Genomic DNA, 23,204 nt, shown 5'->3' on the forward strand with positions numbered 1-23,204 from the left:
TCTTTCTCATCTTCTATGGGAGTCCAATTACATATGTTAGATCATCTGATATCGTCCAATATTTTGAATGCTCTAAAATTATAGTTTTTTCTAAATTTGATTTTCCTCATGAATCAGTCTGCATAATTCTGTTGACTTATCTCCAAAATCACTGATCACCTCTGCTCTATTTCATCTTCTGTCAGGCTCATCAATTGAATTCTTTCTTTCTGATAGTATTTTTAAGTTCAAGCATTTAAAAAAGTTTTCATTTTTCTGCTGAAATTCCCATTTCTTCACACAAGGTGTTGACCTTTCCACCTGTTCATCAATAAATGTTTTATTCATTTACTCACATGTGCATACATTATTTGGGTCATTTCTCCTCTCTGCCCACTGCCTCCACTCTCCCCCAAAACCCCCCTTGCTTCCAGGCAGAACCTGTTCTGCCCTTATCTCCAATTTTGTTGAAGAAAAGACATAAGCATAATAAGAAAGACAAAGTGTTTTTGCTAGTAGAGTTAAGAATAGCTATACAGAGAGATTCCTAGCATTGCTTCCATGTACAAATGTGTCACAACCCAAGTTGATTCATCTCTAACTGATCTTTACATGGATCCTGATCCCCTTCCCTTGTTGAACTCTGTCGCTTTAATGTTTCTGTATTAGTTCCTCTGGGGTGGGGACATAAAACGCTTTCATGTTTTGGGTTTTCTACTTATTCCCATATCTCCTGTATGTGCTCTCCCCTTGTCATGTGACCCAAGTCCAATAGCATTGCTGTATTTGCCCTAAATCTAAAGTCTGCATATGAGGGAAAACATACGATTTTTGGTCTTCTGAGCCTGGCTGACCTCGCTCAGAATCATGTTCTCCGGTTCCATCCATTTACTTGTGAATGATAAGAGTTTATTCTTCTTCATTGCTGAGTAAAATTCCATTGTGCATAAATACCACATTTTCTCAATCCATTCATCAGTAGTGGGGCATCTTGGTTGCTTCCATAACTTGGCTATTATGAATGGTGCTGCAATAAATATGGGTGTGCAGGTGCCTCTGGAGAAATCTGTGTCCCATTCCTTTGGGTATATGCCCAGGAGTGGGACTGCTGGATCATACAGCAGATTTATGTTTAGATTTTTAAGAAGCCTCCAAATTTTTTTCCAGAGTGGTTGCACTAGCTTGCATTCCAACCAGCAGTGTACAAGGGTTCCTTTTTCCCCACATTCTCCCCAACACTTGTTGGTGATAGTGTTTTTGATGATGGCTATTCTAACAGGGGTGAGGTGGAATCTTAGTGTGGTTTTGATTTGCATTTCCTTTATGGATAGAGATGGTGAGCATTTTTTCATGTGTTTTTTTGGCCATCTGAATTTCTTCTTTTGAGAATGTTCTGTTCAGTTTAGTTGCCCATTTCTTTATTGGTTCATTGATTTTGAGAGAGTTTAGTTTCTTAAGTTCCCTGTATATTCTAGTAATCAGTTTGATGCATAGCTGGCAAATATTTTCTCCCACTCTGTGGGTGGTCTCTTCAGTTTAGAGACCATTTCTTTTGTTGTGCAGAAGCTTTTTCATTTTATGAAGTCCCATTTGTCCATGCTTTCTCCAGTTGCTGGGTTGTGGGGTTCTATTGAGGAAGTCCTTGCCCATACCTATTACTTCCAGAGTGTTTCCTGCTCCTTCGTGTACTAACTTCAGAGTTTCAGGTCTGATATTAAGGTCCTTGACCCATTTTGAGTTGATACTAGTACAGGGTGACAGACATGGATCTAATTTCAGTTTCTTGCAGATGGATAACCACTTTTCCAACTACATTTGTTGAAGAGGCTGTCTTATCTCCATTGTATATTTTTGGCACCTTTCTCAAAAATAAGGTGAGTATAGTTGTGTGGTTTCATCTCCGGGACCTCTGTTCTGTTCCACTGGTCTTCTTGTCTGTTTTTGTGCCAGTACCATGCTGTTTTTATTGCTATTGCTTTGCAATATAGTTTGAAGTCAGGTATTATGATACCACCAGCATTGCTCATTTTGGTGAGTATTGCCTTGACTATTCATGGTCTCTTGTGATTCCAAATGAACTTTAGGGTAGATTTTTCAATCTCTGTAATGAAAGTCATTGGGATTTTGATGGGAATTGCATTAAACATATACATTAATTTTGGTAGAATAGCCATTTTATGTTGATTCTACCAATCCATGAGCACTGGAGAGCTTTCCATCTTCTGTAGTCTTCCTTGATTTCTTTCATCAGGGGTTTGTAGTTCTCCATGTAGAGGTCATTCACATCCTTCGTGAAGTTTACTCTTAGGTATTTGATTTTTTTTTTTTTGAGGCTATTGTGAATGGAATTGTTTCCATATATTCTCATTCAGTTTGTTCATGGTGTATAGAAAAGCTAATGATTTCTGTAAGTTGATTTTGTATCCTGCAACCTTGCTATAGCTCTTTATGGTGTCTAGGAGTTTTTGGGCAGAGTTTTTTGGGTCTTTAAGGTATAGGATCATATTGTCTGCAAATAGGGATATTTTGGCAGTTTCTTTACCTATTTGTATTCCTTTTATTTCTTCTTCTCACCTAATTGCTCTGGCTAGGAATTCCAGTACTATGTTGAATAGGAGTGGGGATAGTGGGCACCCTTGTCTCATTTCTGATTTTAGGGGAAATAGTTTCAGTTTTTCACTGTTAAGTATGATATTGGCTGTAGGTCTGTCATATATAGCCTTTACAATGTTGAAGTACATTCCTTCTATTCCTAGTTTTCTTAGAGCTTTTATCTTGAAGTGGTGTTGGATCTTGTTGAAGGCTTTTTCTGCATCTATTGAGATGATCAAGTGGTTTTTGTCTTTGCTTCTATTAATGTGCTTTATTACATTTATAGATTTGCGTATGTTGAACCACCCCTGCATCCCTGGGATGAAGCCGACGTGGTCGTTTTGGATGATCTTTCTGATGTGTTGTTGGATTCAGTTTGCCATTATTTTATTGAGGATTTTTGCATCAATGTTCATTAAGGAAATTGGCCTATAGTTCTCCTTTTTGGAGGTGTCTTTGTCTGGGTTTGGGATGAGAGTCATACTGGCTTCATAAAATGAGTTAGGTAGTGTTCCTTCCTCATTTCGTGGAACAGTTTAAGGAGGGTTGGTATTAGTTCTTCTTTAAACATCTGATAGAATTCAGCAGAGAATCCATCAGGTCCTGGACTTTTCTTTTTTGGGAGACTCTTTATTGCTGCTTCAATTTTACTTTGTGTTATAGATCTATTCAGGTGATTAACATTCTCTTGGTTCAGTTTTGGATGGTTGTAAGTATTTAGAACTTTGTCCAGTTCTTCAAGATTTTCAAATTAAGTAGAATATAGGTTCTCAAAGTAGTCTCTGATGATTCCCTGGATTTCTGTGGTGTTTATTGTTATCTCCCCTTTTGCATTTCTGATATTACTGATTCGGGTTTTTTCTCTCCTCATTTTAGTCAGGTTTGCCAGGGGTCTGTCAATCTTATTTTTTCAAAGAACCACTTTTTGTTTCATTGATTCTTAGTATGGTGTTTTTTGTTTGTTTGTTTTTATTTCATAGATTTCAACCCTTATTTTTATTATTTCTCTCCTTCTGCTTGCTTTGGGATTTGCTTGTTCTTGTTTTTCTAGGAGTTTGAGTTGTAGCATTAGGTCATTGATTTGAGATCTTTCTGACCTTTTAATGTATGCACTTATGGCTATAAACTTTCCTCTTAGACTGCCTTTGCTGGGTCCCATAGGTTCTGGTAGATTGTGTTTTCATTTCATTAACTTCTAGGAACCTTTTAATTTCCTCTTTTATTTCATCATTGAGCAATATGTTGTTCAGCTTCCAACTGTTTGCATGTTTTTTCCTGTTGTTTTTGTTGTTGATTTCTAGTTTTAATGCATTATGTTCACATAGAATGCATGGGATTATTTCCATTTTCTTATATTTGCTGAGGCTTGCTTTGTGCCCTAAGATGTGATCAATTTTAGAGAAAGTTCAATGAGCTCTGAGAAGAATGTATATTGTGCAGAAGTTGGATGAAATATTTTGTAGACATCAGCTAGGTCCATTTGATCTATGGTGTGATTCAGTTCTAGAATTTATTGATTTTTTGTTTGGATGACCTGTCTATTGGTGATGGGGGTGGGTATTAAAGTCTCCCACTACCACTGTGTTGGAGGCTATACATGTTTTTAGGTTCTTCAGAGTATGTTTGATGAAACTGGGTGCATTGACGTTGGGTGCATATAGGTTGATAATTGTTATTTCCTTTTGGTGTATTTCCCCTTTTATTAGTATGGAGTGTCCTTCTTTATCTCGTTTGATCGATGTAAGTTTGAAGTCTACTTTGTCTAAGTATTGTGATTCCTGCCTGTTTTGGGGGTCCATTGGCTTGGTAAATCTTCTTCAAGCCTTTCACCCTCAGCTAGTGCTTGTTTCTGTCGATGAGATGGGTCTCCTGCAGGCAGCAGATTGTTGGATCTTCTTTTTTAATCCAGTTTGCCAAACAGTGTCTTTTGATGGGGGAATTAAGTCTGTTAACATTCAGTGTTAGTATTGATAGGTATGTGGTGATTCCTGCCATTTAGTTGTCTTAGTTGTTTAAAGGTTTGATTGTGTGCAGCTGAGTCAATGTTACTCTCTACTTTTTTGCCTTTTTTTCTCCTGTGGTTTGGTACTGCCTGTCCTTTTGTGGTTTTGTTTGCTTTCACTTTCTGTGTGCAGAATTCCTTGAAGAATCTTTTGGTCATATATTGTTTTATTGCTTATCATGGAAGACTTTTATTACTCCATCTATTTTGAATGATAGTTTTGCTAGGTAAAGTATCCTACAGTTAAAAGTTATTTTCATTCAGTGCCCAGTACTCTTCTTGCTTTTAAGGTTTCCATTGAGTAATCTTCTGTGATTTTGATGGGTTTACCTTTGAATGTTATTTGTTTTTTCTATCTTACAGCCTTCAATAATCTTTATTCTCTGTGCTTGTTGTTTTAATGATAATACGTCATGGGGTAGTTCTAGTTTGGTCAAGTCTGGTGTCCTGGAGGCTTCCTGTACCTGAATAGGCATAGTTTTTTCTAGATTTGGGAAATTTAGTTATTATTTTGTTGAATATATTACAAATTCCTTTTGCTTGCACCTCTTCTCCTTCTTCAATGCCCATGATTCTCAGGTTTGGTCTTTTGATGGAGTCGGTGAGTTCTTGCACATTCCTTTCACAGGACTTGTGTTGTCTGACTAATAGTTCTTCAGTTTTCCTTTAATTTCCATTTCATTTTCCAGTTCTGAGATTTTGTCTTCTGCTTGTTCTAGTCTGCTGCAGTGGACTTCCATTTTGTTTTGTATTTCTGTTTCGTTCTTTTTTTCTGAGGTTTTCCATATCATGGGTCACTTCCTCTTTAATATTGTTAATTTTCACTCTTAATTCATTTATCTATTTATGGTGTTTTCCATTTCACTTTGTTTTTTTATTTAGAGCTCCTATCATTTCATTTATTTGTTTCTGTGTTTTCTCATATTCTTTATTTTTGTTGTGCTGGAATTTTTTGAGTGCCTTCTGTGTGTTTTGGTTGACCATGCCTAGTAACATCTCTATGAAATTCTCATTGATTACTTGCAGAATTTTTTCTTTCAGGTTGTTCTTGTGGGCTTCATAGGGTTCCTTGGTATAGTTTATCTTTGTTTTGTTGGAGTCTGGATCTGGGTATCCATTTTCTTCATTTCCCTCTGAATCCTGTACTAATTTATTTTTGGGGGGAGAATGGTTTCCATCCCTTTTTCATCTTCCCATCATTCCACTTGGTAACTGTTTCTGTCCCTGGTCTATGTGTAATTTAGTATTAGCTAACTTACAACAGGAAAATAAACAAAACTAAGAAAGAAGGAGAAAAAAGAAGAAAAAAGAAAGAGGAAAAAAATGGAGAACCAAAGAAATCAACAGGGAGAGATAGTGGACAATCAAACAGCAAATAAGACAAACGAACACTTAAAGATTAGAAAAAAGAAAAAGGAGAAAAAAAAAAATCCCCAGTTCAGGAATAGCAGAATTTCAGTCTTAGTAGTTCTGGTGTTACTCCTTCAGCATACAGTCCTGTCTGTCTATGTCTCCAAGGCAGGTTTGGAGCTGGGTGTCTGGTGGTGCTGGAGCACTCCTGTGGCGGTTAGTGGCCAGTGTGCCACAGGCTGGCGGGTGGTGTCCTGGCCAGCTAGCAGGCAGCCTCCTGGTGGGCCAGCATCCTGGTTGGCCAGCGGGGCAGAGGCCTGGTGAGCTGGCAGGCGGGCAGTGGCCCACCTATTCTTTCAGTGTATCGTGACGTGGAGAAGCCTTCCATGGTCTAGGGGTTCAGAGTGCCGAAGTTTTAGCTCTCTCTGGTGCTTTACCTCAGCCCAGTGAGTCTCCAGCATCTCAGCAAGGTCCCTGATTCCCTGAGCTCATGCAGTCTGCGTCTGTGTCTCAGTTGCCATTTTGGATCCTCTCATCGATAAATTTTTTAATTTAAAATATCCACATTTCTGACAGACATGGTGGCTCACCTGTTATTCCAGTTTAGTTACTCAGGAGGTGGAGATTAGGAGTGCTGTGATTCCAGAACATCTTGGGCAAAAATTCAGCAAAACCCTAGCTCAACCAATAAAGTTCAGCATGGCTGAATGCACCTGTCATCTCGGTTATGCTGGAGGCATAAATAGGAGGACTGTAGTTCAGGCCAGGCAGACAGGGCAAAATACAAGACTATATATGAAAACTAAAGCAGAGAGGTCTGGTGGTATAGCTCAAGTAGTACAGCATGTGCCTAGCAAGTGCCAGGTACTGAGTTCAAATCCAAGTACTGCCAAAAAGTAAAAATAAAAGGCTCCTATGATAAGGCAACTCACTGATTACAGTTGAGGCTTACCAGCTCTGGATTGGCTCCCACTTCAGTTTCTGTGTATGAGTTTCTGTTTAATTCTCTGCATCTGACTCTCTCCAATCTTGGGACAACAGTTTGCCCTGTGACCTCAGTTCTCTGATAAATCTAAGAAAGCTGGGTTTTAGTTTGTTAGTTTTTCTTTATACTATTTTTGGATGGATGGAGTTATTTCAGTCACTTAAGAGCCAGACCAGAAACTGGGAAGTTCCTTCAAAATATTTTTCATAGCTATTTTAAAGTCCTTATCAGTTAATCCATAATTGGAGTCACTTGTGGTTCCTGTGGCTTTCTAAGACTGGGGCCCTTGGAGCTTTGAAATCAAATTTGATTCCATTTTCTCTTTACTATGGGTAATATACTTCCCCCTTTATGTCTGTCTGTCTGCTCATTTTCCACCTACCTTTTGCTGGAGCATGTGTGTAAAAGAATAGCAGCCTAGCCAGGTACTGGTGGCTCACACCTGTAATCATAGCTACTTGGGAGGCTGAGATCAGGAGGACCACTACTGGAGGCCAGTCTGGGCAAATAGTTCATGAGACCCTATCTCCAAAATAACCAGAGCAAAATGGACTAGGGGTCTGGCTCAAGTGGTAAGAGCATATGCTTTGCAAGTGCAAAGCTCTGTATTCAAACCACAGTCCCACCACCACATATACACAAGAATAGCAACCTAAAGCAGGAAATGTATACTTCCACAAAGAAAGCACCCTTTAAGGAAGAATATTGCTTTAGGCTGTTGATAATCACAATCTTGTACCTAATGCAAGTGGTTATACAGTAAATTTTTGGAAAAAAATTAATCCTTTAAAATCTTCCCTCTAAGTTTTTAGGTAGCTTGCTTTAATGACAGTACAAATCAAACCAATCCAGAAAACATCTATAAATCACTAAAATGCAAAAGCCCTGCAACTCATGAAATGGAAAGAATATAGATGATAAAACCTGATGTGTTGGACTTTTTCACTGTGACAAAATACCTGAGCAAAACAACTTAAGAGAGGAAAGGTTTATTTTGGCTCATGGTTTCAGTCCATCAGGGCAGGGAGGGTGCAGCAGTGTAGGTCACCTAAACATGGACAGGAAGCAGAGAGAGAGAGAATGCCTGTGTTAGCAGCTTTTTCATTTTTCCCCTTTAATTCCATCCAGGCCTATGGGATGATGCCATTCCATTTCCTGTAGATATTCCTCTCTGGAAACTCCCTCCCAAACATACCCAGAAGTGTGCTTTACTAATCTTCCAGGCACTTCTCAAAGCAATCAAGTTGACAAGATTAACCATCATACCAGAGAAGTATATAGGACTGAAAGTTGAGTTCTGCTGACTCTCCAAATGTACTCTTAAGAATTAAGCTGTATTAAATCTTGCCATATTGAAATCCATACAGGGAAAGGAGAAATGAAAAATAACCTAATAATTATTCCTAGAATGCCCTTAAAGAAGTATTTCTAATATTCCAGGTCAAATGGTGAGTCAGGACAGTGCTTGGCTCCTCTATAATCCCTGCCTTTTGTGAGGGTGGGAGGGGGGCTCTTACATACTTGTTGCCAATTCTACTGCAGATATAACTTTTGTTTTATACAGGTCGAGGCATCTCTAATCCAAAAATCCAAAATCTTCTAAAATCTGAAAATTCTGAGTGCCAACAAGATTTCACACATGAAAAATTCTATACCTGACTTCATGTGGCAGGTCACAGTCAACACACAAGTGCACTAAAAATACTGTATAAAATTAACTTTTGACATATAATAATATATATATATCTCACGAATGAATTTTGTGTTTAAACTTGGTCCCATACCCCAGCTATGTATAAGCAAGTATTTCCAAAAAACTCCAAAAAAATCTGAAATCTAAAATATTTCTGGTTCCAAGCATTTCAGACAAGGAATACTTAATCTATAGCTTCCTAATATATACTAATTTTTACCTCCCTTCAATGGCCTTCCATATTTGTTCATAAGAAATACAAATACTTACCTAAAATTGAATCATTAAAAAAATTTAATTTCTGCCTATGTCTGTGCCAGTAATATTTTATCTTAACTTACCCTTAACACTAACCTGAACCTGCACTAAAATATACGTGAAAATATTTCCTTTATAATTTGTGGTGTTTCTTCCTTCTCTCAAAAAATTCCATTTGACTAAAAACATCTAAGAACTCTATGCCTTAGAAATATCTAAATCTTTATTCCAAGTAGGACTGTACTTAGTAAAATCAACTAATACAACTCTAAATTTAAAATCTAATTACATAAAGCAAATGTACTAGAGTGCAGGGCCCTAAGGAATACTTTTTATAAACAGTTTGGCATTCAGTTTGACATGAAACATAATCACCTGGAGGAGTATTACTAAAAACACTTTTTAAAAATGAGAATTCCTGTCTCATTTATGTAATCATGCCAAATTTAGAAACTGTAGAAAAATAGATTTTGTTATGATTTGTAATGATTAAGAAAAAGAGAAAGATTTAAAAATCAATGGAGTCACAGAATTCTGGGTCATTTGTGCTCATTAGGAGGAATTTGATAGTTATTAAGATAGTACAATTCTTAGAGAGAAAAAAAAAGCCAAAACAACCAAAGATGAATGTTAAGAATTTATAATAGTGTTCCCCCCAAAAAAGTAACTTACAATTCCCACAGCAGAAAATTGGTTAAATATGAATCTCTACCTATTAAAAAGGTGCCTTAGAAAAATCAGCAAAGATGTTTATATTGGCTACAAAGGTATTTGTAGCCATTATAAACACTGATACCATTTTTACAAAGATATACACAAGGCATTATCAATAATTCTGATTGACGGAATTTTGTATATTTTCCTTTGTGTGTTTCTATGCTAAATTTTCTACCAAAAACCATTCCCCTGTGTGGCAGGTGATGCCCTAAAGTTCTGACTCCTCACTTTTTTGAGAGCCTGGCAGTATTCTTAAGGAGAGAAGGGGAAGACAGATATTACCACAAGAACAATGGGGTATTACGAAGGACGTGTGTCACTCTGGCACAAATGCCCTGTGCTCCCATCTCTTTTTTCAGGCAAATTATATTAAAGTTACAGTATAATATCAGAAAGAATTTGATTGTAAGATACTGCAATTTTAATTGAGCAACTAGCTGATAGAAACAAGAGAACTCAGATTATTAATCCAGAAAAATGATGAAAAAGTACTAATTTAAAAATTGCTGCACTAAGCTGCCATTATCTGAAGAAAAAAACCATCAATATTCCCCAGCAGGAAATCAAGGAACACACTATTAAAGCTATTTCAGCAAGCAGCTTTCCTACATCCTCCCACTCCTCTGATCTCTCATATTAGAAATTAATAACAAAGAAAAAAAATCTGAAAATTCAGAAAGACTAATTTTTTATTTTATTGGATAAAGCTATGAAGTCCTTTATTATTATTATTATTATCCTTTTGAATGATAAGCTTCTAAGTTACAAATCTTCTCTTTCATTTTACAACTGTTCCTAAGCTCAAGACCAATAATCACCACACTGAAAAGACTTCAATTTCCAGAGAATTAGTTGCCCTGATTCTCTAGGGCAAGTCTCCTGTCTCAGGCAGCTATGACAAATCTAGGGTCAAGGCAAATCCTTAACCTTCCACTAACCCTGTCCCCTCCCATCAAGATAGCCTGTGTAGACAAAGTACGGCCTTTCTCTGCACTACCTGTAGGAAGTCCAGGTAGCTATACATCACCTATCCCTATCTGCACCTGTAAACTGAGCCACTGATATGGGAGTAGAGATTTTGGGTGGGGAAGGTAGAAGTTGGGTAGGAAAGCAGAGGATTAAAATGGTTCATTCTCATCTGGACTAACTAAATAATGATCAGGAATCTAAGAAGTTTTTTTAAAAGATTCTGTTGTGACTTTATCATAGAAATGGATACTCAACAAAAGACTTACATTCCTAAAATTTACTTTAAAAATACCTGATGAGAAACTGGGGGTGGAGCTCAGTGGTATGGAATTTGCCTAACTTGCACAAGGCCCTGGGTCAGATCCCTGGCACCAAAAAATAAGAACTTTTGATGGTTATAAAATTACAAAAGACCACTAAACATTCTTTTAAATTCTCTTATTTTTCCTAACAGTTTTAGATAATAAAAATGCATAATTTTCTTTATCTCCCATAATGTATTTAATATCCAGTGGGAAAGCCACAAAAACTAAAGATTCCCCCTTGAAGATATCATTCATTGCATGCTAGTGTTGTCTTGTAAGCAGGTCACAATAACTGCATATTTGTTTCCTACTTTATAACCAGGTTGATGTTATTTATAAATTATAAACAAATTTAAAATGTGTTTAACTACTAGGTAGGGATCAATTTGATTTTATTTGCTGTCTGTTGTACCAAGAGGAGTAGTGGATGAATAAATACTAATAAATAAATTACTGGTAAATTTAATTTGCTATTCTATCACTAATTAATAACTTAGCATCTTAGTAAGTTCAGGCTACTGTAACAGAATACCATAGCCTTGGTGACTTATAAATAGTTCTAGATGCTGGGAAGTCCAAGGTTAGAGAGCTAGAAGATTCAGTGTCTGGTAAGGGCTGCTCTCTCTGCTTCAAGATGGTACCTTGTTGCTGCATCCTTGAATGGAAGACGGAAGAGGTCTCTTTCAAGCCTTTTTAATAGGGGCACTAATTTCATTCATGAGACTTTATCTTATGACCTATCACCCTTCAAAGACCCTATCTCTAAATATGGTCACCCTGAGGATTAGGATTTCAACATGTGAATTTTTGGGAGATATAAACATTCAGTCCATTGAATTCAGTAATCTTGATTTTCTAGAATTGTATCACTGTACACTTTCTTTTGTGAGGCATTTTGTGTTGCAAGCACCAGATGCATTCAGGAAACCTGAAGACAGGGAGGGTTCACTCTGAGTAAGTGGAAAGCCAGCTATGGAAGGTCTAGGGACCAGCTGCTATTTCTATGTGTGGGCCTGTTAGTCCCTCCTATGTACAGTTCTCTCTCTCATCCTTCCTTTTGCTTTCTCTACCACTGACAACTAACTTCTGCTTTTTTCTAGGTTCTCTCCCCTCCACAACTTCAGCTTACAGAGTGGTCTTCATGGCTTCTTCATCCCTGGATGACATTTCAGCAGTAAGTCCCATAATGAACTAGCAGATTCACTGTGTTTCTTAGTTCAAACTCCCTGAAAGGGTCTGACTGACCCAGATCATCTTTCCAAAGTAGACAAATAGGTATCTAGTTGGTGGGTGACATCTCTGGTGTACACTCCAATCTGTATTTCTGGAGTGCTCCTAGCATCTTGTTTTAATGCTCCCCAAGTGATTCTGATAGAGAGGCAGGGTTAGGAGCAATCAAAGGAGCCTAACTAGGGACTAAATGTTTTGAGGGAGGTGCCCATCACTGGTTCAATCCTGAGGTATAGATGATTATGTGGTATACAACACACCCCAGGCCAGAGTGGTGTATGAGTTTCCTATTACTGCTATATCAAATTACCATAAACAGTAGCTTAAAACAGCACTTACAGTTCTGGAGGTCTGAAGTCTGAAATGGATTTCTCTGATCAAAATCAAGATGTTGGCAGAGCTGTATTTCTTCTGGGGCTTATGGGGGAAGAATCCTTTTCCTTGCCTTCTCCAGCTTTTAGGGGTTATCTGACTTCCTTGATTCCTGATCTGTTCCTCCATCTTCAAAGCCAGTAATGGCTAACTGAATCTTTCTCAAAGTACATACTACCTCCCTCTTCCACATTTAAAGGACCCCCATGATTACACTGGCCTCAATGGGATAATCCAGGGTAATCTCGTTCTTTTAAAGTCATCTGCTTAGCAACTAAATTCCCCCTTGTATATAACATGACACATCTATAGGTTTTGAGGATAAGAATGTGGACACATGTGGAGGGAATGTAATGATTGTGTCAATTGCAGAGCCATAGTCAACAAAACATACTGGGTGGGAAGAGTCACTTACGAGAGATTATGGCCAAACATAAACACTGCTGAATATTACAGTGGGAGATGCAGATAGACTCTTAAAATTTTGACAGTTTATGTTAGTTTATCACTTATACTTTGTGCCAATAGAAATTTCAACCATAAAAACAAGAAGCAGTAATACAAAAATGTATAAATGCAAAAAGAAACACTTTACCCTTTAGTAATTAACCAGGAAATTTTCTGTAATTATATGAATTTTCCTATTTTATCAATAACCACTACCAAAATCAATTATAATTAGCTTTGTTTCCAGAAGAACTCTATTTTAAAACACATTTTAAGTAACTTTCAAGTTGCTTTTTCCTTAGTCGATATTTACAGGCCTATTAAAAATACAAATAACAACATAATACAATTCTTTTAAAGAAATAAAGACCTGCAGTGTTCTTCAAAAACAAAACAAAACAAAACAAAACTAAAAGTGCTTGCATTTCTTTAAAGAAAACATTATTCTGTGCCTGAGGCTACCAGTATGTGGAATTTTATGGAGGACTGTCTAGTTATTAAGAGTTTCTGAAATTTTTTAACTGTGAAAATCTGTCATCAGAAATGCCACATAAACTACATCTAAACTGAAAAGGAGTGGGATGAAGTGAGAAAACAAAATCATGATATAAATGTAGAAGTTAGGGGAAAACAGTGAAACTTCAAAAAGCTCTAAAGAAAAAAGCATTTTCACACACATCCTAAAAAATGGAATAGTCCTAGGAAATTTAATACTAACATTCAAAACTAGAATAATAAGAGAGCCTTTTCCTCCTTGTGCTTGCATGTATTTGCCATAAATCTATACGCATACAAACATATTCATGGCATATACAGTAAAATCATTTCATCTGCTCATTTCCAAACTGGAAGTCAGCACCTGCATTTTAACTTTTAGGAGGTTAAAATCAGAAAATCTTACTGCTTTTTGTCTTTATGATTCATCTGGAGTGTTATTCAATCAACAAATAAGTATTGAGGCCATTCTATGCATTAGACATATTACAGGGTTAACTTGTTTTCAATCTCTCACACTTAAAAACATTGGTCCTGTCAAGTTTAACAAAATAGTTCACTAAAAAATGGTTATACTAACAATTATCTTAATTTTAAAAATTCACACCATTTTAAATACCCATTTGTTCTTATCTAATAAGTTGTGAGTGGATAATTTCAGGATTACATATTCATTGCCTGGAGTTAGGCATCTTGAGCCCATGTAGGCAAAACAGTTAACACACTGGGAAATGCAGAAGGATGAAGGTAAGTATTGAATTGAAATCAATTTGGTAATATAAAGGTAATAAAATGTTGTCAGTCACCAGGAAAAAAAAAAATGACTTACTCAGACTGCTTAGTTGGCGTATGATTGCAGCAAGAGTACTATTGGTTACACACTCAAGTTCACTGGTAATCCCTTCTGGCAGAGCTCCCCGGCACAAGTGCCGGGGTTCAATGTTCCTCTTCACTAACGGCATGGCTGACAATCTGAAAATTAAAAAGACACTTTTTAAAAAAATTCATATTTACATTTTAACAAATTTAGAGTTTTACTGCCCTGGAAAATTGGCTCTTTGCCAGGAATTTTCATTATGCTATCATTTCTAGTTAAGAGAATCAGCTAAAATACAATTAACATTTAATGACTTAAATGAATTTTATAGGTTTCAGATATACATACAGCGTAATCCTCCTTTTAAGGAAAAATAATATATGCTAGCATTCCAGTGAAGTTTGAGAGAACAGATACACGCATTTTTACCTCCTGCCCTCTCTACTAATGTGACGACAGGTAGAAATGAGAGAAGTCCCCAAGTGTTGCTATAGTTTGGCTCTGAAAGCTCCCCAAAGATCCATCTTGGTCCCCAGCGTAGCACTGAGAGATAGCAGAACCTTTCAGTGGTAGGGCCTAAGAGGAGGTTTTAGGTCACTGGGGAAGTGCCCTCAAAGGAGACTGTAGACCCCAGCTCCTTCCTCACTGGTTCCTGCAAAGAAGTGAGTGTTTTTTGCTCTACCATGTGCTCCCACCATGATGTGCTGCCTTGCCAAAGGCCCAAAGCAACAGGACCAACTGATCATAGACTGAAACCTCTAAAACTATGAGCAAAAACAAAAGAGTTTTTCTTTTCCTTTTGGGGTATGCTAGGTAGGCACTCTACCATTTGAGATAATCTGCCAATTCTGAACATTTTTTTCTTTGTAAGTTGATTATCTCAGGTATTTTGTTATAGTCCCAACATAAGTACTAAAAGTAAAAAGCAGATGCAGAACTGCAGTCAGTGTAACCAAGATACATGACAGAAAACAGAAAAGGCCATACCTAGACTACGAATGTGAACAAACTTTGAGTGCCAGACCTTCCCCATTCTCCCTACCAAAGGCTCAGGAATAAGAGATGTCAAGTATCTGCAAACTGGGAATGAAGCAGAGGAAAACAGGAGAAATGGCTTTCTAAAATTCATTTAAGAATTCCTTCTCCCTTGTTGGGATTCCCTACTCCACCCCACCTAGCATGTCCCACTCTCTGGAAAAGGTGAATTAAAGAATCTGGACTTGGTATAGCAAAGGAAGAGGTAGGAAAATCACTGAAAATAGGGGCATTAAATCAAAGTCTATAGTGACTGGCATTCTAGATCCCACCCACCTCCAAGCTCAGGTCTCTCCTCTATGCAGCTCCCAGAGTACTGGCAGTCTGGATTTTTACTCCCTATCCAAAGAAACTAAAACAATTCTCCCTGGGGAATACTTAAGAAAGAACATATACAAACACTGACACTGGGGAAAGGAGCTTCTTTTTATTGAAACTGCCAACCAGGTCACCCTACAGGAACACTTGTCAATAATCCCCCCAGATACACAAGCTCCAATCAGCCTTTAGTGCCTCAGACTTAAATCAAAATCAGGAAATGCCTGCCTACCCCAACTCCCACCACCAATCTCAAAGGATTCCCTTTCATCTTTCTCCTGGAAAAGTACATTATAGTAAAATAAAACTCCAACTTTCTATTTAAAGAGATTTATAGTTTCAAACCTACTTCTCATGCAGCACTAGAAAATCCAATGACGGGATATATTTTCATTTTGATAAGCTTATCATATTGCCCAACTTCAGGAGTAGAAGCACAGGCCCAGTACCTGAAGATATCCTTCAGCAGTGAAACCGGCTCTGGAATTTTTACCATGTGAGAGAAATTAATATCCTATTTGTTTAAGTCACTGTAGTTGGGCATTCTGTTACACAAAGCCAAACTTATTCCCAACTAGTACAACTGCTGAATGACACTACACCTAGAAAAGCTGGGATGCACTAAATATATAGCAAATATTTGCTTTTCTTCATAACTTTTGGTTCATTAATTCAGTAAGTGAATTACTTACTGGGCACCTGCCATGTATGCAAGGTGATGAAGACATAATGGTAAGTGAACAAGGTCTCTCCTACAATGGAACTTTAGTGTAGTCTAGTGGAGGCTAGAGGACACTAATAAAATCACACAGACTGACACATCTCCTATTGTGATTGGTGCTAACAGGATGGTCTTGGGGGTTCAGAAACCATGTGGGAAGCAGGAAGCTGGCCTATGTCAGGAGTCAAAGGTAGCCTCTCTGTGGATCTGAATACTGAACTGAAATCTGAAGAATTCATACAAGCTAGCTCACAAGAGGTCTGCAGCAGAGGGAATATGGATAAAGAACTGGAGGAGGGCAAAAACAGCAGGTATCAAGGAAAAGTTCTGTTGAACCTCAACATTTTATTTGCTATTTCTGCATGATGGTAGTTGAGCACAATGACCGTATTTCACATTCACACAATGCCTCACCCACTGACATGTGTACTGTCTATGGTACATCACTTCACCTCTCTGTGCCTTCCTGTAAAATGGGGATACTAACATTTCTCCACTGGGAAATGGGGAGGTATATACTGCCCAGAATGAGGATTAATGAGCTACTAAATATGTAAATCATGTAGACAGAGTCTGGCATACAGTAATGCTCAAAAAATGTGACTGACTATAATAATTGCATTATCTTAAATTTGACTGTTGTAATTTTAACTGTTAGTCTGATTATAATAAAGTAAGAATAATTTCCTGGTTGGGATAACAGTGTAGCCTGAGAAAATAAGACAGCAATATTTACATAAAAATCATTAAACTAAGAGGAACACATCCAAAGTAGATGAACTAAAATGCAAAAATCCCAGATAGTAAGGACTTTGAACAAAAGCAAAAAAGATTTATTTTGTGTTAACATTTCTTTCTGGGAGAATCATTTAGGGTAACAGGGTAGAAGCTTATTATAATAAAATAAACTCAAAAACTAGAATTCCTCAAAGGAAAATAAGAAAAATTAATAAGCTGAATAAAAGCATAAAATGTAGGAAACAAAAATAACGAAAACAGATCAGCAGGGACACATTCCATCAGAACTAGATGGAAAGCAAGCAACAAGAAAGATGACATCTATAAAGAAGCACACAGCAATGAAAAGGGGGAAGGAAGTGAATTAAAAAAGCCTCTAAAGACGAAGCAGATAAGCTAATGAACCAGAAGTGAGACATGAGTTTGAACGTGGCAGCAGTTTGCTTGCACTGGTAGTTTGTAAAAGTGGCTCAAGCATTCATTATCTTCTTAATACTTTCTCAAAAGGCTTCACGAGTGTGTAAGATAAGCATGTTTAGGAACTGAATGCTGAGCATGTATACAACATTCTCCTCTTCCAAATTCATTCTGTATTTAGACATGTCCGATCTCTCCAGCTACTTTTTGACCTCTGACCTGCCCAGGAACATGTCAGTACAGCACTTCTGCTGCTACCATCCATAGACTTAAAATTATTCAAATAAATAGAACCCTAATTACAGACATAGCACATTGATGCTCCACTGACAATTCCATAACACATACATAGCGAGTTAAATATCTTCCTGCCACCTTCTGCTGAGCTTACTAGCTTCCTAGTATCAAACATGCCTGTCTTTTCAGAACATCAGGAAGCTGGTTCAAGCTGTCTCCCACATAAGCAATGTTTGTCCCTCTCATTTATCTCCATGAGCCCATGTCCTGTGTCACCTCACCTCTCCCCTATTAAAGGCCTTCAGTTCTGCCTCTAAGAATCCATTTCTCAGTCCCAGTGGACTGCTGATTAAACAATATAGTGGCACTGGGAGGCACAGAATACATTTGGCAGATCACTTTAAGTGCTGACCGGAAGACATGCTTAAGGTGTTATTAGGGCACAAATGACAAAAGCTTGGTTCCTTACAGTTGTAGTAACTTTGCCTTTTATTTTCTTTTTCCTGATGCTTTGTTATCTAGGTCTTGCCTAGACTGTAGAAGGCCTATACCTTCTAGGGTTAGCAATTCTTAATGACAGTAAACAACTCACTCAAGAGTGTGTCCTTCAAATGCAGTCTAACCAATCCACTGTCCACACTGCCATCATCTCCTTTATTAGGCTCTCACACTCTGGGCCACTAGTCACCTGCATAATCACTCCATGGACAAATACCAAACAGCTAGAGGCAGCTTCTATGCCCTAGAGCCACTAAAATTATTCAAACTAGCTAATCCTAACCCTGCTGGCCTTGCCTTACCTATTCCTTCCCATGAAAAACTCAATAAAGGTTCTTGCTCACAGTTTCCCCTCACCCTCACCTCCTGATGGACTCTGGTGTTTCCCCATATGGCATGACATGCCCCCTCCTATTGGGAACTGGAACAAATTATCTTTTTAATGGCAGTCATCTGATCTGCTGGCTTTACTATATCTCAAATCTTCTATAACTACACTAACTTCTAAAACAACAGGGAGGTCTAATAATGATTCAGAAGAGGCAACATGTCAGCATTTCCTTTATTTCTCTATTTACTATTCCAGGCACCTGCAGGAGTTATGTGCCTGGTAAGGGGAAGACTGATGGCTGTCTTTTCTACCAAGGTGAACTACAAACTGCCTGAATTTAGAGACTGAGCCTATTAATTCCATATTCACTACAATGCCCTGAACACTCCTCAGTACAACCTGATATTCAAAAAGATGTTGATTATATGCCCCTGAACCTACATGCTTCTATTTGCTATCTCTTTGGTACTGCATCTGTTTTTTGTTTTTCAAAAAAATATTTCAGCCTTGCCTAATCCCCAGCCTTCACTCTTCAGGATCATTATACCTTTATTTGAAGCTTTTACATGAGGGCAAATACAAAGACAACAAAGAGAGGCTCTGCTATCTGCCTGCAATTTTAGAAAAAGGGTTTCATAGATCCCTTTTAAAGTTCTCATCACCTAGCAATGATTTTTATAGCTTTCCAATTCTGTGTGAAGTACTCTTACAGATGTATGTTTTACTAAAAAGCCTTGATTTTTATCTAACACTACTCCAGCTTGGAATAAGTTGAAGCTCAAGAAAGGTAAAGGAAAAAAATATTTCCTTACAAGTAAAGGTCCGTCATCACTATTAAAATGCTTTGCAGTTACAAAAAGAAACATGTAATGAGCTAATCCAATTGTCGCCATTCCTTTACTAGAAGAACTAGGACCCATCTGAATCATTTTTTCAAGCCAGACTACATGTATGCTAAGAATGAAACAAACATTGCTAAAGAAATGTGTACGAACTTCTAGAGGCTACACAGGTCTTGTGTTGGATTTCTGAGAAATGTCTCAATTTAGTGAGAGACGACTTAGTTCACAGAATTGTGAACAAGATTCCAGATACTGCTGAAACTAGGCCAGGGTTGTTCCCTAAGAATTTGGAAATGGGACCACAATGTCTAGCTTTAGTCTGGATGTTCTCTTTAACAGTGGAGACAGATAACTATCCAATCACATGAAACAGAGATTGACAAAGTAAGTCTGCAGCAAGAAATGAGAATGAAATGACTGAAAAACTAGCAAAGACTAAAGACAAGGACTCCCAATGGCTTTGCTGATTAATCTTCCTTGAGCCTCATGGCTCCTATTCAATGTTCACCCCTCCCTCTTAAAGGGACTAGGCATCACTGTGTTTTGTTGGCTTCTTGTGCTCCCACTCTACCTCCTTTCACACAGGTGTTTTCCTTAATCAAATCCTTGCACCTGTGATCCCACCTTGGTGTCAGTTTCTCAGACCCAGGCTAACACAAAGAGTCTCCAGGAATGGTCTGAGAAAGAAGATGGTAAAATGGGCATTTGGGACTTGCCCATATACGACTCTGTAGTTGAGAAGATGCCATCCTAGCTGATGACTGGGACATGGATAGTCCCTGGTTCATGTCATGGTTTAACTGCTAAAGACTTCTCTGGCAATACTGTTCCAGCCCACATGCTGGGTGACATGATAGTTGCCAGCTTTGAGTGAGACCTGGAGCAAGAGGGTCTTCACAGGTTTGGACTGGGGTGTAGGCAGTTGTCTGCTCAGGCTGTATGAACCAGCACACCCCAAATGACATAAAGGTGTCTGTGGTGGGAAAAGTATGGAGCTCATGGCAAGCTCCAGATGGAGAACCAATTACATGCTCCTGGGATTCTACCACTGCATCAGACAGAGAATTACAGGCCCACTGAAAAGGGTCTCAGTGTATTACCAGGAACTAGCAGAGACCATGGAACACCAATGGATTAGGCATCCAAAGCTCCCCAAAATGAGCCAAGTTATTAATTTGAACAGCAGTAGTCGACCATGAGATGGAAATGGAACATCTCTGATTAAACCAGAGCAGTACCAGAGAGCACAGTGAGTCACATGAACAAGAAGCCCAGACTTCTTGTTCACTTAACAGAGCTACAGTCTCCCTCCACTGCTATATACTTGGGTGCTACAGGCAAACCCACATATCCAGCTAAAGAGAAGGGAAAACTTCAGCTTGTTTTTCAGATGGATCAGGTTAGCGCATAGGTACCAGACCAAAAACAAAAAACAAAAAAAACCCATATCATGGCTATGCTCCAACAGCTTTGGGAATAGCCCTCAAAGACAGAGGACAGGAAAACCTTGCCAATAGATAGGACCACAGGCAGTAACTAGTTTATCTGCTCTTATAGAGAAAGAAGTAGTTATCTTTGTACAGAAAACTGGGCAAGCAACAGCCTGGTTATGTGGCCAGGGGACTGTCAGATGAGAGACATGGAGGTCTGGATAGACAAGATGATAGATAAGGAGGTCCATCTGCTGCACAGGGGTAGAAACTTGGGCATGGGAATAAATAAATAAGTTCCTCTTGCATGGTGGAAATGCAAGAGGAACTGAAAACAAAGTAGACAAAATTTTCCAACCTAAGTCATCAGTTTTTCCCCAGAACTGGCCTGACGGATTCCCACACATCATCACATCTGATCCACTTTATAGGAGAGGTTTGGGAGCAGGCCCATGCTATGGTCTGGATAAGTGCTCCCAAAGGCCCAAAGACTTGGTCCCCAGTGTGGTACTACTGGAAAGTAGTGGAACCTTTAGCAAGTGGGGCCTAGTGGAAGGAAGTTAAGACATTGGAATTTTGTCCTTGAAGGGGAATGTGGGACCCTAGCCCTTCCTCTTTTTGCTTCTTGGTTGCCATGGGGTGAGTCATTTCTTGCCATGTTGTGCTACCTCCTACAGGACCAAAAGCAATGGGCCAACCTACCATGGACTGAAACCTCAAAAACTATGAGCCAAAATAAACCTTTTCTCCTTTTTAAGTTAATTACCTCAATGATGGAATGCTAACACTGCCCATCATGGTGGGATCCAATATTTGCATTATGTACCAGCTCACCCAGAAGCAGGTGGCCTAATGAATATTGGCACAGACTAAAAGCACACTGAAACACAGCTCAAAAACACTTTGAAGGGATGGGTGCAGACTTCACAATGCAGTATATTTATGAAATTATAAACTCCTATTACTTTGTGCCACCAAGAAGAATGGCAGATGGGCTTAGGAGCTGAGGGGTGGGAGGAATGAGCCCCCACTTGCCATTACTGCCAACAGCTGACAAGGAAACCTACACCACTGGACTATGCAGGATGGGGGTCTCAAATGAGGCTCAGCAAAGTGTCTACTGAACTGTGAGTTCTGGCTCTTGTCATGGTTTCAACAAGGACTAGAGAAAAGAAAGAGGAGTCCCAATACTGACAGAAGACACTGGACAACAAGAGGTAGGGCTGCCTTAACACAAGGAGGACAGAAGAACCCAGGTGACCTATTTAGGATCCTTAACTCCACTTGGGGTCTGCTCTTGGGAGGATCTGGACAACTTACCTCCAGTGCCCACTGTGTAACTGTTTAAGTATGATGCACATATGTATACACACATGTGGGCATAGGAGCTATACCTGCTGGTACTTCTTAGTGTCTAACTTATTATAAACTCTTTCTCATGGCAGGGAAAAGTTTATTTTCCGTATCCTGATGTACGAAAATTTCCCTAAAGAACAATTCTATGTTTTCTTCCGCTGAGACTAGTATAGACAGAGGTCCTAATTTCTCCATGATGAGTTCTTTTTATTTGGTTTTCTGTCTGGAGCCTCAGGCAAATGGTAAGCTATTTCCCAAGGTTGGTAAGCATAATCTTTCTACTCAACGTTTCCTTTGAAAATCCCAACATTTACTCTGAGGTCTCAGTTCTAGCTCACTGCCTCAGGCTCGTTCAAGATCCCTTTCAGAATGCTCCCAGTATTCGGCCATAGTTCATTATGTATTCCTCCTGCTGATGCTTACGTCTAACATGACAGTATTTTAAAATATACTCATCTGAACACATATTTTTGTGTGTATATTTTGGTATACTTTATCTAGCATTCATATGCATTTACAGAAAGTGGGGTAGCTAATTTTCTACTACTATCACTTGTGAGGAATTGCTGAAGCTTTTGGCCTTCCTTTCTGGAATGCAGAGTTTGTGTTCTGGTCTCATGGTCACTATCCCAAGTATATTCTGACAAGTGATAATATCAACAGGTGATCCAGTATAGATGAAAAACTAAAAAAGACATTAGGTGAAAAGCAGAAAGAAAATAGGTATTAAGGATACTAGATATAGAAATTAGGGTAGATAATGTTGAATGCAGAGCAAAAAATGTACATTTTACTTTGATTTAGGTACTACCTTATCAAAATCCTTCCACAAGTCCCTGTGCAGTAATACTAAGTACACTTTCCTGCCTTCCTCTGGGTTGTGGAAAGGCTCACATGAAAATGTATCCTGGGAAAAGAAAAAAAATGTACACTATGGGACAAGGATATTATTAACTTAAACTAACATTATATTCATTACTAAAATAAAATACTAATATTTTCCCTCTAATTCTTATTATACAATTAACTTACACCTGAGTTTTTAATTTTATTGTGCAGCTATATGTCTG

General features: G+C 38.3%; 1 protein-coding gene across 4 annotated transcripts in view; it reads right to left on the reverse strand.

The window, feature by feature from the left end:
- The window catches only part of Wasf3 (WASP family member 3), a 132,629-nt gene that overhangs the window by 31,455 nt on the left and 77,970 nt on the right, over positions 1-23,204 (reverse strand). For all 4 annotated transcript variants that reach the window (XM_074043651.1, XM_020154338.2, XM_074043649.1 and 1 more), the window contains exon 3: positions 14,224-14,366. In XM_074043651.1, coding sequence (XP_073899752.1) covers positions 14,224-14,356 — 133 coding nt within the window. In that variant the 5' untranslated portion in view covers positions 14,357-14,366. The remainder of the gene's footprint in view (positions 1-14,223; positions 14,367-23,204) is intronic.

Source organism: Castor canadensis, chromosome 10, assembly GCF_047511655.1.
Source record: "Castor canadensis chromosome 10, mCasCan1.hap1v2, whole genome shotgun sequence".
NCBI classification, from domain to species: domain Eukaryota; kingdom Metazoa; phylum Chordata; class Mammalia; order Rodentia; family Castoridae; genus Castor; species Castor canadensis.